The 14,153-nt window shown below is 36.1% G+C and overlaps 1 protein-coding gene and 1 long non-coding RNA gene across 3 annotated transcripts in view; one reads left to right on the top strand and one right to left on the bottom strand.

Moving 5' to 3' along the window:
- The window catches only part of LOC311296775, a 95,599-nt gene that overhangs the window by 38,474 nt on the left and 42,972 nt on the right, over positions 1–14,153 (bottom strand). The window lies entirely within an intron of this gene.
- Positions 2,073–14,153, top strand: part of LOC311295282 (uncharacterized protein) — a 38,976-nt gene continuing 26,895 nt past the window's right edge. Inside the window, exons 1-3 of one of the 2 annotated variants that reach the window (XM_084416584.1) lie at positions 2,073–2,174; positions 3,678–4,482; positions 13,108–13,197. In XM_084416584.1, coding sequence (XP_084272710.1) covers positions 3,731–4,482; positions 13,108–13,197 — 842 coding nt within the window. In that variant the 5' untranslated portion in view covers positions 2,073–2,174; positions 3,678–3,730. The remainder of the gene's footprint in view (positions 2,175–3,677; positions 4,483–13,107; positions 13,198–14,153) is intronic. The other variant, XM_084416585.1, reaches the window with a different exon arrangement.

Raw genomic sequence — 14,153 nt, forward strand, 5'->3', positions numbered from 1 at the left:
TTCACTTTTGGGTGAACTATCCCTTTAAAGACCGTACAACCCAGAGTTTGTGTCAAATCATTAGCAATTGAACAAAGTTCAGTAATCATGTTAGAGGACTGACAGTCTTTGATTAAAACTACAGCAAACTTGTTGGTCATAAAAAATTCAAGGCTTTCCTTCATTTTATTTGTGGTAATGTCATGTACATTCAGCTCACTGTACACTACAGATTGGCTTTTGTTATAAGATACAACAGATGCCTTATTTATTACAAGTATTTATCCTGTTATTATTTCGACTGGTTATCCTTTAAACACCATATACAGTAATCCATGTCTCCTCATAGAGAGGCATTGGGGATTTCAGAGGAAGAAAACCCATTTAGTTCTCCATGAATCACCTTTAAATTTATAAAACTAACATTTAAATGACTGGTGAAATAATAGACTTATGTTGTCATTGTTAACATTACTTGGTGCTATTATTACCAGAAATATAATTACTTCTCAACCAGAAAAGAAAAGCATCTAGAAGAGTTTTCACATTTCACAGCAATAAAATATACAGTTTAAAGTTAAAGTAAAAACATAGTCCAATTTCAGTATTTCTAGTTCCTATACCATCTCTATATGTAAAGCAACAGCTGATTCATCACTGCAGTGATAAGCCAGTCAAACCGTCTGGAAATCTATATCATTTTACATATAAATGTGTTATATTTACATACATAAATAAAATCATACATTGTCTTTTTCAGCAGCCTGAGATTGAAATAAACATATTGAAAAAACGTTATGCTTCACAAACCTTGCTGTCATTATAACGGCCCATTTGAACATGATTTTTGGATGTTCTTCTCTTTCTTCTCATAGTCTCTCAGTCACTGTGGTTTGGCGATGATGTAATTGTTTTAAAGCAGAATAAATACCTTCATAAAAAGCCTGAATGCACAAATGTTCATTACAGCACAACATCGGTATGGTCAAAGAAATGTAAAAAATAATAATAATAAAAAAAAAACATTTCTAATAATTCCTCCATGTAAACTCAAGAGATATTGAATCAAACATGAATTAAGTTTCCACATGACTCTGAAACAACAGCTGATGCCGCCTGTAATTTTCTCCAGGAATGTGGAAGGAAAAACACTGTGACATTCCTGATTGGGACACACACTTCATGTACAACATTTACAGCATGTAAATGAAATACACTTTCGGATATGGAATAATATGACCTATCTGATGTCATGCCCGATTGCTTTTCTTTTTCTCCTTCTTCTTGTGGCGTTTTATGACTGTGTGGAAATCAATGTATGGTGAATTTCCGCCATCTACTGGTTGAAGTGTGCATCGAGGCTTTATTGAAAGAAAAACAATACAATTACAGTTGTACAAAACAATGTATATGTATTTATGTAAGTAAGTGTATCTAAAAACACGCTACATTTACACATTTGGCAGGTCGCCTACCTTTTTATCCGACATTTTTGATCAGTTCCGGCATTATAATGGGAATTGAACACATTGGTGTTGTTAGTGCCTTTCTCTACTGACTGAGCAACAGGAATAACTTATAGATTTATCAAACACACAGGGGGGAAACACACAAGAGCAGTTAAAAACAACAATAAATTATGTGTAGCCTAAATATTCAATGAGAGGTACAGGGATGATGATGATGGTGATGATGATGATAAAAGATAGGCTAAACCACAATGACATTTATTTTTCAAAAAATTACCACAACAAAAAGACACTGTAACATTAAACATACTGTAAGACTCAAAAGGAAAAACAGCAGAGCAATCATTAAACAGAAAGAGAGAGATTTCCTACCATCTCCCATAAACTCCTGCGATTGAAATCATTGGACAACTATAAGCTCTTGCATAATATTAACAAGCTTTAAATAAGCTTTTTCCAAATTCACATGAATTTATGTGCCAGGTTTAATAGTGATATAATCATTTCCAAATGTACTTTTAATAAAGGTTTTTTTTTTTTTTTTTTTTTTTTAACTGGCACTGCAGTAGATCGTGTAGCACGTCACCACAAGTTCAGTTCAGTTTGGGGCGGAGCTTGTTTTTAGCAGAACTCACGTGACTCATGATGAAAGCGAAAGCACAGCAGCCGTAACTTGTGGACGCCATTTCAGAAGATTCAGAAACAGAAATGTCTTCACGGGTTAAAGTAAGTTCGTTAAAACATTTTTAGCTGTATTAATACGGAGCATTTACTCTAAACATGTCGCACTTAAACTCAAACAAGGTCACATGTTACAGTTTGATCGATATACAATCGAAACTCACTTCACGGAAACAGTGAACAATGTTTGATAAGTTAATAATCATCGATTTTTAACAGGATCATTTAATATGTTATTTTGTAATATTATGTTTTTTAGTCTTATTTACATCGATCCTGATTTTACTTTTATTTTGTGAATTGTTAATCCTTATAAGAACTAATTTGGGAGATAAACACGTAAACATAGCATTATATGTCCATTATATGCTTCGAGACAAAAATAGATAATATATTTAGATCACTGAAATATGAACCAAGACCCACGGTCTTTGCACTTGATGTGTGTGAAGACCGGATCAGTGTGTGTGGAGAACTTTTGATTACATACCCGATGAGAAACACATCAAATACAAGTAGCCTAACTTTTCATGTATTTAGATGTATTAACTTTTCAATATTTTGTACGAAAATCATCTTCTAGATCAGATGTCTGTTCAGCAGATCCTGTGTGACAGAAGACACTTGATTAATTGAAGTGGTTGTTATTAGGTCATGATAAATTAGGTTATTTAGCAAAATACATACTAGTCTCGGTACCCATTAATTATGCATCACTTTACATTTTACAACCATATATAATATCCATTTAATTTAGTTTTTCTAAAAAAAAAAAAATCTTTACATCTCAATTTTTCAAAGCAAATTTCTGAACATGGGAACGTGTGGTATGCTTAGCCTCAAATACTGCTCTGATAGGATATATTAGAGTGTGTGGATTTAGTGTGTGTTAATGTGGCGCTGAGCTTTGGTATTTATCAGACCTGGGAGTCTGGGACAGTCTTGTATATTTACTTCTATTGAGGATTTTAAAACTCCTGTAACTCCCCTGTGATTTCACTTAATTATCCAGTAACAAATGATTTCACCACAAAATGACCTACTGTTATTTTAAAGATCACACAATATTCAATAGCATTTTAGGAGATAAATACATTGAAAATTGAACACTTTTTGGGAGGAAGGATTAAGTAGGCCTATGTGTTAATCAGCTGATGAAACATCACGCATACAAGACAATTAAAAACAAAAATCAGAAACATCTAGAAGTAGCACAACTGAATAAACAAAACACATGCCTGATGTTTTATTATAAGCTGAACAGTTTTTAATAACTGACTATAACTGGGAAAGGCAATGAAATGGACAAGAGGTCAGACGGCTGAAGCTTGTGTTGAAAGAAGCCCAATCACACTGTGAAATTTACTCTATGCATTAGAGACAGCAGTGATTTATCCTGGTGGTGTTTCACTCTATTGGATGAAGTACAGAAATACAGACAGTCTGCTGTACTTTAACTGTGAATTTACAGAAAATTTTCATTTATAATTTACTACAGTGTGTCAAATTTAGTTGTGTATTTTGTATGTTCTCTGTATACACAAACAGGTCTGAAATCAAGTCTCTCATCAAGGAGGAAGAGAAGGAGGACTGTCTGTAAAATGAGTGTGAATGACGAGAGAGAGGAGGAGGCGTCTGTTCACACTCAGAGAGCACCATCTCCAGTATCCAGCTGTGTGTCCATGAAGAGTAACATCTCCATGTTTCAGCCCCCTGAATTCAGTAATGGACCATCTTCAGGATTCAGCTGTGTGTCCATGAAGAGTAACAACTCCATGTTTCAGCCCCCTGAATTCAGTAATGGACCATCTTCAGGATTCAGCTGTGTGTCCATGAAGAGCAACAACTCCATGTTTCAACCCCCTGAATTCAGTAGTGGACCATCTTCAGGATTCAGCTGTGTGTCCATGAAGAGTAACAACTCCATGTTTCAACCCCCTGAATTCAGTAGTGGACCATCTTCAGGATTCAGCTGTGTGTCCATGAAGAGTAACAACTCCATGTTTCAGCCCCCTGAATTCAGTAATGGACCATCTTCAGGATTCAGCTGTGTGTCCATGAAGAGTAACAACTCCATGTTTCAACCCCCTGAATTCAGTAGTGGACCATCTTCAGGATTCAGCTGTGTGTCCATGAAGAGTAACAACTCCATGTTTCAACCCCCTGAATTCAGTAATGGACCATCTTCAGGATTCAGCTGTGTGTCCATGAAGAGTAACAACTCCATGTTTCAACCCCCTGAATTCAGTAGTGGACCATCTTCAGGATTCAGCTGTGTGTCCATGAAGAGTAACAACTCCATGTTTCAACCCCCTGAATTCAGTAATGGACCTGCTGTGACCTCTGACCTTGTGTGAGTATCATGAAGCTGCTGAACTATCTGCTATAGTGAAACTTGAATGACAAAGAAATATTAAGAGCTTTAAAAAATATTTTTTAGCTCTGGTCGACACACTAATGTTCTTAAACCCAAGTTCACACTGCACGATTTTAGCCCTGATTTTCACTCGCCGACAGATCTTGCCAAATCACAGACAAATGCCTGAAATCAGAGGCAAATCGGTGCTCATTCACACAAGAGACAAACATGCAGTTTGCATTATCAAAGACATGATCTAAAAGAAAATCGTTGATGAGTCGTGAGATATTTGGCATACTAAAAATCTGGAAAATCTTGCTGTGTGAAACGTGTTCTGACTGAAAATTACATTAGTGATGATCTACAGCCAATGAGAGATCAAGATACAGGGCAGCGGGAAGTTCGGGGAGAAGTTATAGACCAGAATATCAGAACACACAAGCTTTACAGTTATATCACAAGCTTTATAATTTATATCAAACAAAGCACAAACATTTGCTTGACCAGAAGCACATTACAAAATTATTTATTTACGCCCAACTCTCTTTGCAGAAACACACAGTCCTTGCTCCCCGCGTCTCCCCAACCATTTCCTCCTTTTTCTCATTTTCACTGCAAATCAGCGCACAGACAATTTGGATTGCAAGCTTTTTTTTTTTTTAAGGCTACCATTTTTAATAACAATTTCAGTCTCGCCGCTCTCGCGTGTGTTTGGTTGTGAAATGTAGTTTGCGGACCAGACAAAAGTTGTCGGCGATTCTTTCTTTTGTAAAGTCATGCAATGTGAAACCCCCTGTCGCGATCCATCGTGAAATGTGCACACAGCAGCAACTGAATGTTACCGCAGATAGTCCCGCAGGGTGAAAAGAACAGTGACCCGACTACTTTAAAAATTGTGCAGTGGAAACTCTGCATTAAGGTTACTAGAAAGCTACAGACATGTGAGTTTTAATCAGGGTTGGAGCAACACTCATCAGGACTGACGTTGGCTACGCCTGCTATAGATGATACACTCTAAAAAACACTGGGTTAAAAACAACTGGGTTGTTTATTTAACCCAGCAGAGTTGATTCATTTTCAATATTCATTTTACTTTTTTTTTTTTCTTCTTTTTTTTTTTTTTTACTTCATACATGATTTAATGTCTACTGATGAACTTAAATCCTCTAAATTTAAAAACAATACTCGATACAACCACTGGCTTGCATATTTTACAGTATATAGTATATTTGTTATCATTTTTAATTCATATTGCCAATATTTAAGCTAGTTTAACAAATATTATCAGAAACAATGGAACATTTATAAGTAATTCAAGTGTAATCGACCAGTCTCTGTTGTCCAGTTTCCACCGTAACGGCGCTAGATCTCATGCCGGCACTTGTGTCATGTTTAGTGGAAGAATTTCTTTACAGTTATATCACAAGCTTTACAATTATATCAAATAAAGCACAAACATTTGCACAAACATTGACCAGCAGCACATTAAAATATTGTTTATTTACCCCCAACTCTCTTTGCATAAACACACAGTCCTTGCTCCCCTCGTCTCCCCAACCATTTCCTCCTGCATAACCTGTTTTTCATTTTTCTCATTTTCACTGCAAATCAGCGCACAGACAATTTGGATTGCAAGCTTTTTTTTTTCAAAGCTACCATTTTTATTAACAGTTTCAGTCTCGCGTGTGTTTGGTTGTGAAATGTAGTTTGCGGACCAGACAGAAGTTGTCGGCGATTCTTTCTTTTGTAAAGTCATGCAATGTGAAACCCCCTGTCGCGATCCATCGTGAAATGTGCGCACAGCAGCAACTGAATGTTACCCCGGATAGTCCCGCAGGGTGAAAAGAACAGTGACCCGACTACTTTAAAAATCGTGCAGTGGAAACTCTGCATTAAGGTTACTAGAAAGCTACAGAGAGTTTTTATCAGGGTTGGAGCAACACTCATCAGGACTGATGTTGGCTACGCCTGCTATAGATGATACACTCTAAAAATACTGGGTTAAAAACAATTGGGTTGTTTATTTAACCCAGCATAATGGGTTGATTTTACACAGCATAGTTGATTCATTTTTAATATTCATTTTACTTAAAAAAAAAAAATATATATATATATACAATTAATTTTCATATTAATGTCTACTGATGAACTTAAATCCTCTAAATTTAAAATAAAATCCTCGATACAACCACTGGCTTGCATATTTTACAGTATATTTTATATCATTTTTCATACTGCCAACATTTAAGCTAGTTTAACAAATATTATCAGTAAAAATGTAACATTTATAAGTAATTCAAGTGTAATCGACCAGTCTCTGTTGCATACCTGTCGTGTCAAGTATCCCGCTTTGGCCGGGAAAGTCACGTATTTTACCCTTCTTTCCTGCCGTCCTCCCGTATTAGTATTTTCCCGTAAATCTCCCGTATTTTAACCTGCGTTATTAAAAAATAATAATACCCCGGGCCCGGGCGGAGTAAAAAAAGAAAAAAAAACATTCCCAATGCTCTGTCACTAGCCTCGCGATAACTACCATAGATATCATATAAAGGCTAGATGTCTTAAGGCGGAGTCACTTCCGGCATTACCGGCGGCCATCTTACCACAGGACTCTGTGAATTAAGGTGAGTGATCAGCACGCACATAAATCCTCTTATCTCGCTGAAATCTTGACGGATTTACAAACGGTTTGGTTTCTTACAAACGTCATTAACGTGGCTATAATTTTTTCATATGGAAGTCCATTGTTATAATTATTCATATGTATGCAGTGTCATAGCTACATCTCTGACGTTTATAACAAACCAAACCGTTTGAAAATCGGTAGAAAATTGAGCAAGTTATGGTTATTTAAAAGTATGCACCATGTTACGAGTGAGCGAGCACCCTGTGGTAAGATGGCCGCCGTGTGCGGACGTCGACCTCCATTGGCCAGCAGCGCGCACGAGACATCTAGCCTTTATATGATATCTATGATAACTGCCATCTGCAGTAGCCTAGGTACTGTAGGTGGCAGTTGTCGCGAGGTTAGTGTGTGAGTTCAGATGATGAGTGACAACGCGAAAAAAATTAAAAATAAATAAAAACAGAGACGGATGATGGATGCTACGACAGAGACGGAATTGGCACTCCTGCCAAAAAACCAAAACCCTCATAGTTAAATACCGCGAATGCAAAGTCTGTAACAAATTTGTACAATAACTCACTAAAAGAGTAAAGAAAAGTTATGTGAAATGAAAAGAAAAACTGTAAAAGAAAAGCAATATGAAATGAAAAGAATGTGTGGAATGAAAATAAAATGTAAATGTAAAGACAAGCAATGTTAAATGATGATGATGAGATGAGAGAGATGAGATGATGAGATATACTTTATTGTCCCTGAAGGGAAATTTGTTTTGGACTCTGTCCATTCCGTAGCTTTACAGAGACAACACAAAAGACACTGTACAAAAAAGAATGAACATTTCCTTAGCGCATCCTCTCCCAAGCATTTTCTCATATACATTTAAATAGGTACGTATGTATAGTAGTAGACACATTAAAGCCTTCCATTGGCACTTATAAAACTTTAAAACTGTTACTTAATTAAAAACTGGCATATTGCACACAAAAACACACAACTGATATATTGCACAATCTCCATATGGCCTACAAAAATACAAAACTGACATATTGCATACTCCATAGCACCCATCAAAATACACAACTAACATATTGCACTCTCCCTAAGGCCCATAAAATACACAATTGGCATACTGCACACTCCATAGTACCCATACACAACTGATATATTCCACAAGGCCTATATAATACACAATTGGCATACTGCACACTCATAGTACCCCTAAAATACACAACTTATGTATTGCACACTCTATCTGGCCTACAAAAATACACAATTGTCATATTGTACATTCTCTATGGCCTACAAATCGCACAAATGACATATCACACACCTCAACAACCAACTTATTGCACACCCCAAAAGCCTACAGATTGCAAGAAGAACATATTACACACACCTACATATTAGAGTTAATGAGCTTGAAAATACGCAATGAACAGAAAATACGCAAATACGCCTTTAAATAAATGCTCTTCATATTGTGTTTTCATTTAGGCTATAATGAATGTTCACTGCATGTCAAGTGGTGATTTTAGCTTTCTTGTAGGCTACACCTGTCTTAAAATGTAAGGGATACTGGAGCTTGGTTGGGGTGGTGGGACTGCTCGCGGTGGGCGTCGGAAAATTTCCCTTATTTTCAAATCCAAAACTTGACAGGTATGCTCTGTTGTTCCACCGTAACGGCGCTGGATCTCGTGCCGGCACTTGTGTTGTGTTCAGCAGGGGAACGTCTAACTTCAGACCGCTGCCCTGCGTTTCACTCTTAGCTGAAATATGCTGCGACTGGCTCCATAACCTGGCCATAAACAAACAGTGTACAGTTCTGAGAACAGATTTTAACATCATACATATTTATATTCTGTATATTTTTTTTATAAAATCATATAGTTTATGCAAGGCATCAGGCGCTTCCATCACGCGAAAAGACCGTCGCGAGTCACGCGACACTGTGTAGGTGACTCACATTCCACCCCTGTATGTTGCTTTGCATAAAATTAAACGATATACAGCACAATAAAGAATTTATATATAAAATAAAATGTATACAAACCTGTATTTTACCGAAGACATGCAACATTTTGACGGAGCTGCACTGCTCTCTCCTGAAGAGGTCGCAAAAAGCCTGCGATAAATAACTCAATCCCTGGGTTGTTATCATAGACTGTAAAAAATAGGTTGTTATGTGATGTCTGACCCAAGATCTGGGTAACACAAGAAAACTACCCAAACACTGAAAAAATAACCCCCAAAAGCCAGGCTCAACCTAGAATTTCATAGAAAAATAACCCAAGATTTTTCAAGAGTGTAGTCTTGGAATCCAGATAACTAGTTAGTCTCATTAGCCTCTCACCTGGTGACCCTGTTCTTGAACATAGATTGGGAAATCACAAATCCAAACTTAAAGGGTTGCTGAACCTAATGTGCTGCTTTACTTTTTTTTTTTTTTTTTCTATTAATATAAAGCCTGTGCCTGGGCATCCTAAAACTGAAAAAGCGGTAAATCCAACCAAGTTGACTTTCAAGTTTGTCCCAAACAATCAATATGCTCTGGGAGTTTAAGGTCCAGTAGCCAGTATGGCCTTTAGTTGACATTCAAACTCCATTTAGTGATTTAAAAACTCATGAAGGCTTTGGACCACTGGCCTCTTTTAATAGAAGTCACATAGGATTTTATTTCTGAAGTGAAAGAAAGCAACAATAAAAGTAAAAATAAAACAAAGTTATAGTAGCTTAAATTAAGATACTTTTTGTGAAGAAAAAGTTCTACACTGAACTTACACTAAATGTAAATAAAATGAAAAAGTTTCCACTAGTGGACCGTTCCAGTTAAGGTATTCTAAAGTAACTCCTCAAAATAGTAAATAAACATCAATGACTGACACAGATATTAGTTATGATTCTTCTATACTGTTTTTTTTTTCTGCTCTTCATCTTTGCTCCACTTCACCAGTGCTCTGTGAATCTATTGCCTGATTTAAAAAAGTAGACATAAATAAATGTAATAAAACTGTCAAAAGCATCAACATTGAAAGTCAACTGATATCATCACAACATTTATTTCCATCAAGAGGTGCATTAATTGTTGGTCAAGATCTTGTATTGTTAATGCAAGAGTCCAGCACTGTGTAAAGTCTCCTCCAGCACATCCCAAAGACTTTCAAATAATTTAAGATCTGGACTCAGAGGAGCCGATTCATGCGTGAAAATGATTCTTCATGCTCCTCACAACCATTCTTTCACAATCTGAGCCTGATGAATCTTGACATTATAATCCTGGAATATGGCCATGATGTGTCTTCCTACATGGTTGTTTAAGAAATGAAAAGCTATACACTCCATCAGTTAGGGTTAGAAGAACTGTTGCCCAGAGGTGTAAAGTCCAGGTTCAGAAAGTAAAGGTCCTCCTCAGTATTTGGTTCCAATCACCTGGATTTGCTAATTATCACAGTTTTTCAGCAGGAGACAGAACTAATTAGTGAATCAGCTGCTGAGTTCATGAGTGGAATAAACATATGGCAGGACTTCTACTTTCTGACCCCTTATCTATACACCTCTGCTGTTGCCAAACATATAACATGCTAGAAACACAATAATGATCCAGTCATAGACTCTTAAGCATTTCATTTCAATTCAATAGACTTTATTGATCCCCAGAGTCGTAAATGTACACGTCACAGCAGCACATACCACACAGTAATAATAATAAATAAAAAACATTCATATTAATAACCATTATTTTCCAGTATCAGTTCCGCAAGGCAGTAAGATTATATTATATACATTATGTCTTAACAGATGAATACGACTTTGACCCTTCTTAGACTTGTATCGTATTATCAGAAACTTTTTTTTCAGCTAGATTTTAGGCTAAACTAGCATTTAGCCTAAAACCGTTTATCTCACACAGATCCACAAAACACTCAAATAGCTCCCAATACTCGCCCTCATCATGGTCTGTTATACAGACAACAATTGCTGAGTCATCAGAACATTTCTGGAGCTGACAGGTTTCAGAGTTGCACTGAAAGTCTGATGTATAAAAAGTGAACAAAAAAAGGAGCTAAAACCTTTCCTTGAGGGACTCCAGTACTGCACTTCACTACTTGAGATACACAGTCATGCATTCTCACATACTGTGGTCTGTTTAGGAGATAGTCAGTTAACCAATTGACAATACTCTGATGTTCTCCATCATTCTCCATCTTACATTTAAGTAGTGAAGGCTGTATAGTATTAAATGCACTCGAGAAATCAAAGAAAGTAATTCTGACGATGTTATCCAGAGTCTCTAAATGACTTAGTGATTTGTGTAAGAGATAATTGCATCATCTACCCCAACACCAGTTTTATAGGCAAACTGTAGTTTATCCTCAGCAGCATTCATTACCTGCTTAATATGGTTTAATACTAATCTCTCAAAGACCTTCATCAACTGCACTGTTAAAGCAACTGGTCTGTAGTGTGAGAGCTCTGAGGGGTTTGTTATCTTAGGCGCTGGGACTATACATGATGTCTTCCATAAAACAGCTTTAATTTCTTTTGCCTATTTAAATCCACACAGAGACTCTCTTTTGGCCTGACAGTGAATGTTTTTATTGAACATTGATGTGTCAACGCATTTTTTGGGAAAATAAATCATTAAAGTGGTTTCTTTTGATTAAAAATCTTCTAAATGTAAAAGGGCCTTTTACCTCAGACTCGGGATTAAAGACTCACCAGGACTTCAGCAAAGTTTGTACTATTTTCTGTTTATTTTGGTAAATAAATTAAATTCATTTTTGTTTAATAAATAAACTGTCATTAAAATAAATTTCATTTTAAAAACACTTATATTTAAATACTATTACATTTTAAAAAACTAAAGATTCTGAAAGCTTTGAAGGAGATTACTTAAAAAATATTTTTGGCTTTACAGTAGTAACAATAATTGTGATCATTTATTATATGAAATTATTAATATCATATTTTTAAATATGATGGTTTCCTTATAAATATGGGGGAACCATATGGTTACTGTCACTTTATAAATTATATTAAACATCTGAATCTAACCATGTCATGTCAACAAATGGAAAAGTCAGCCAGCTATTAATTATAATGTTTATTATTGTGCCTTTTGCCCCAACAGTAGGGCCAAACTTTACATATTATTCAGAAAAACTGTTGAATTAATTACCTTGAACAAAACTGAAAATCTAACCCTAACCCTAACCCTAACTTAACTTTTATCACAAAATATATTCAATAATTTTAGCGATTCCCGATGGCTAATTAAAGAGCTGCTGTCTGTGATAACGTCAAGAATCAGACAAATTTCCATGTGAAACGTGGATGTTTAGGAAAGTTTTTGTGCCATCTAGTGGTTTAAAGTAGCCTGGTAATACCAAACTCTGCTACTTCGCTTTGCTTCGTAGACAGAGTCTGGCATGGCATAATTGAAAAGCGTTTTCTTTCTCGCGGGGGGTGCTTGTCTGAAGTTTAAAATCATTGGTTACCCGTAAGCCAATCACATAACGTTTGGTTATGACGTGTGTTATGCGCTGGCTCAGCCGCATCAAACTTCCACTGTAAACACATGTATGATGCGAAAACAAAACCATCGAGCGAAATACCGGAGTGAACATGGCTGTGAACGACTTGCCCGCCCTCTGTTCGTTGATTGGCTGGCTGTTTTCAGGCCGGAGGAAAACGGGGAAAACGGTCGCTATCTCAGACTGAGTACAGAAGCTAAATGAAATTGAGCGGAAGTACGAAGTCTGACGTAGTCAGGCTAGGTTTAAAGGATAATACAATCAAGTGCAGCTTTTACCCCGGTGGCCTTTTGCCCTGCTGTACCTTACTATTAATAAAACATGTTTTCTCTCTAAAACTAATACAAATACTGCTCTATAAATTACAGAAGTATTAACAGGGTTAATTTAATGGAGCAGTCAAATAATATGCAGAGAAACAATTTAAAATATTTGTTTTTTTCCCCTCATTTTCAACAACAGGAAAAGAAAGAGAGCAGCTTCTCCAGTATCCAACTGTCTGACCATGAAGACCACAAAATTCAGTGATGGACCAGTGACCTTTGACCCTGTGTGAGTATCATCATGTAGCGTGAGAGACACATGAACACAGAATGCACAAAGGTTCAGAAAATGTTACATTTCACATGGCTTAAGTTCTTTAACAAGTATAACAATTAACAAGTGGAAGTCAAGATGCAAAGAAAGGAATTGTTAAATAGTGTTTTATTATGCTTCTCTCTGCCATTTCTCTGTTAGACCTCCATTTACACAGGAATGAGTTTTGTTACATGTGTTGCATCAGTGTTATATTGACAATTATCCTTTAAATAAGTCTGGTTAGGAATAAATAGAATCAGTGGTTCCCAATCTGGTTGTCATGACAAATTGCTGGAGGTGCCACAAAATCTTTGCTCATTCCAGTATTTAAAATATATAAATGTAAGTGGTTTGTAAGGATACACTGATCGATCATCTGCCATAAATCAGCCAATAATAACTTCCTATGAATCGACTGATTGTCTCTAAACTTGTAATATTATGTTGATGACACACATGCATGACTGCTCAAACCAGTCAATGAAGCATATACATAAATCATTTATATAAAGAACTTAAAAAAAAAATCAGGATCCACATCAGCTGATCAAGATTACAGGAATTTATTTATTTATTTTTCTAAAGGAAAGGTGTCAGGTTATTTAGACTTAAAATCTCTGATTTTTCAAATGCTTCACTTGTGGCAAAGGGGACATTAATGTGCAACAAGGAAATGCAGAAACAAGTTAAATTTGCAGTCTCTTTTCATCTGCCGTCAGTCATCATTTACTTGTAAATGAATTACATGTAATCATTTAAGATAAACACTGCTTTTTCTCCATGTCAGTGCTTCCGTGACATTTTAAAATAATGGTTTCTGGTTTAATCTTTATGCCAAAAATGTTAGGCTTCTGTCTTCTTTTCTTCTTTTTTTGAACATTTTGACTAATGAAAACTTGATGTCTTCTTATTTTAAATATGGAGGTCAT

This window comes from Rutilus rutilus (genome assembly GCF_951802725.1).
Source record: "Rutilus rutilus genome assembly, chromosome: 1".
Classification (NCBI taxonomy): Eukaryota; Metazoa; Chordata; class Actinopteri; order Cypriniformes; family Leuciscidae; genus Rutilus; species Rutilus rutilus.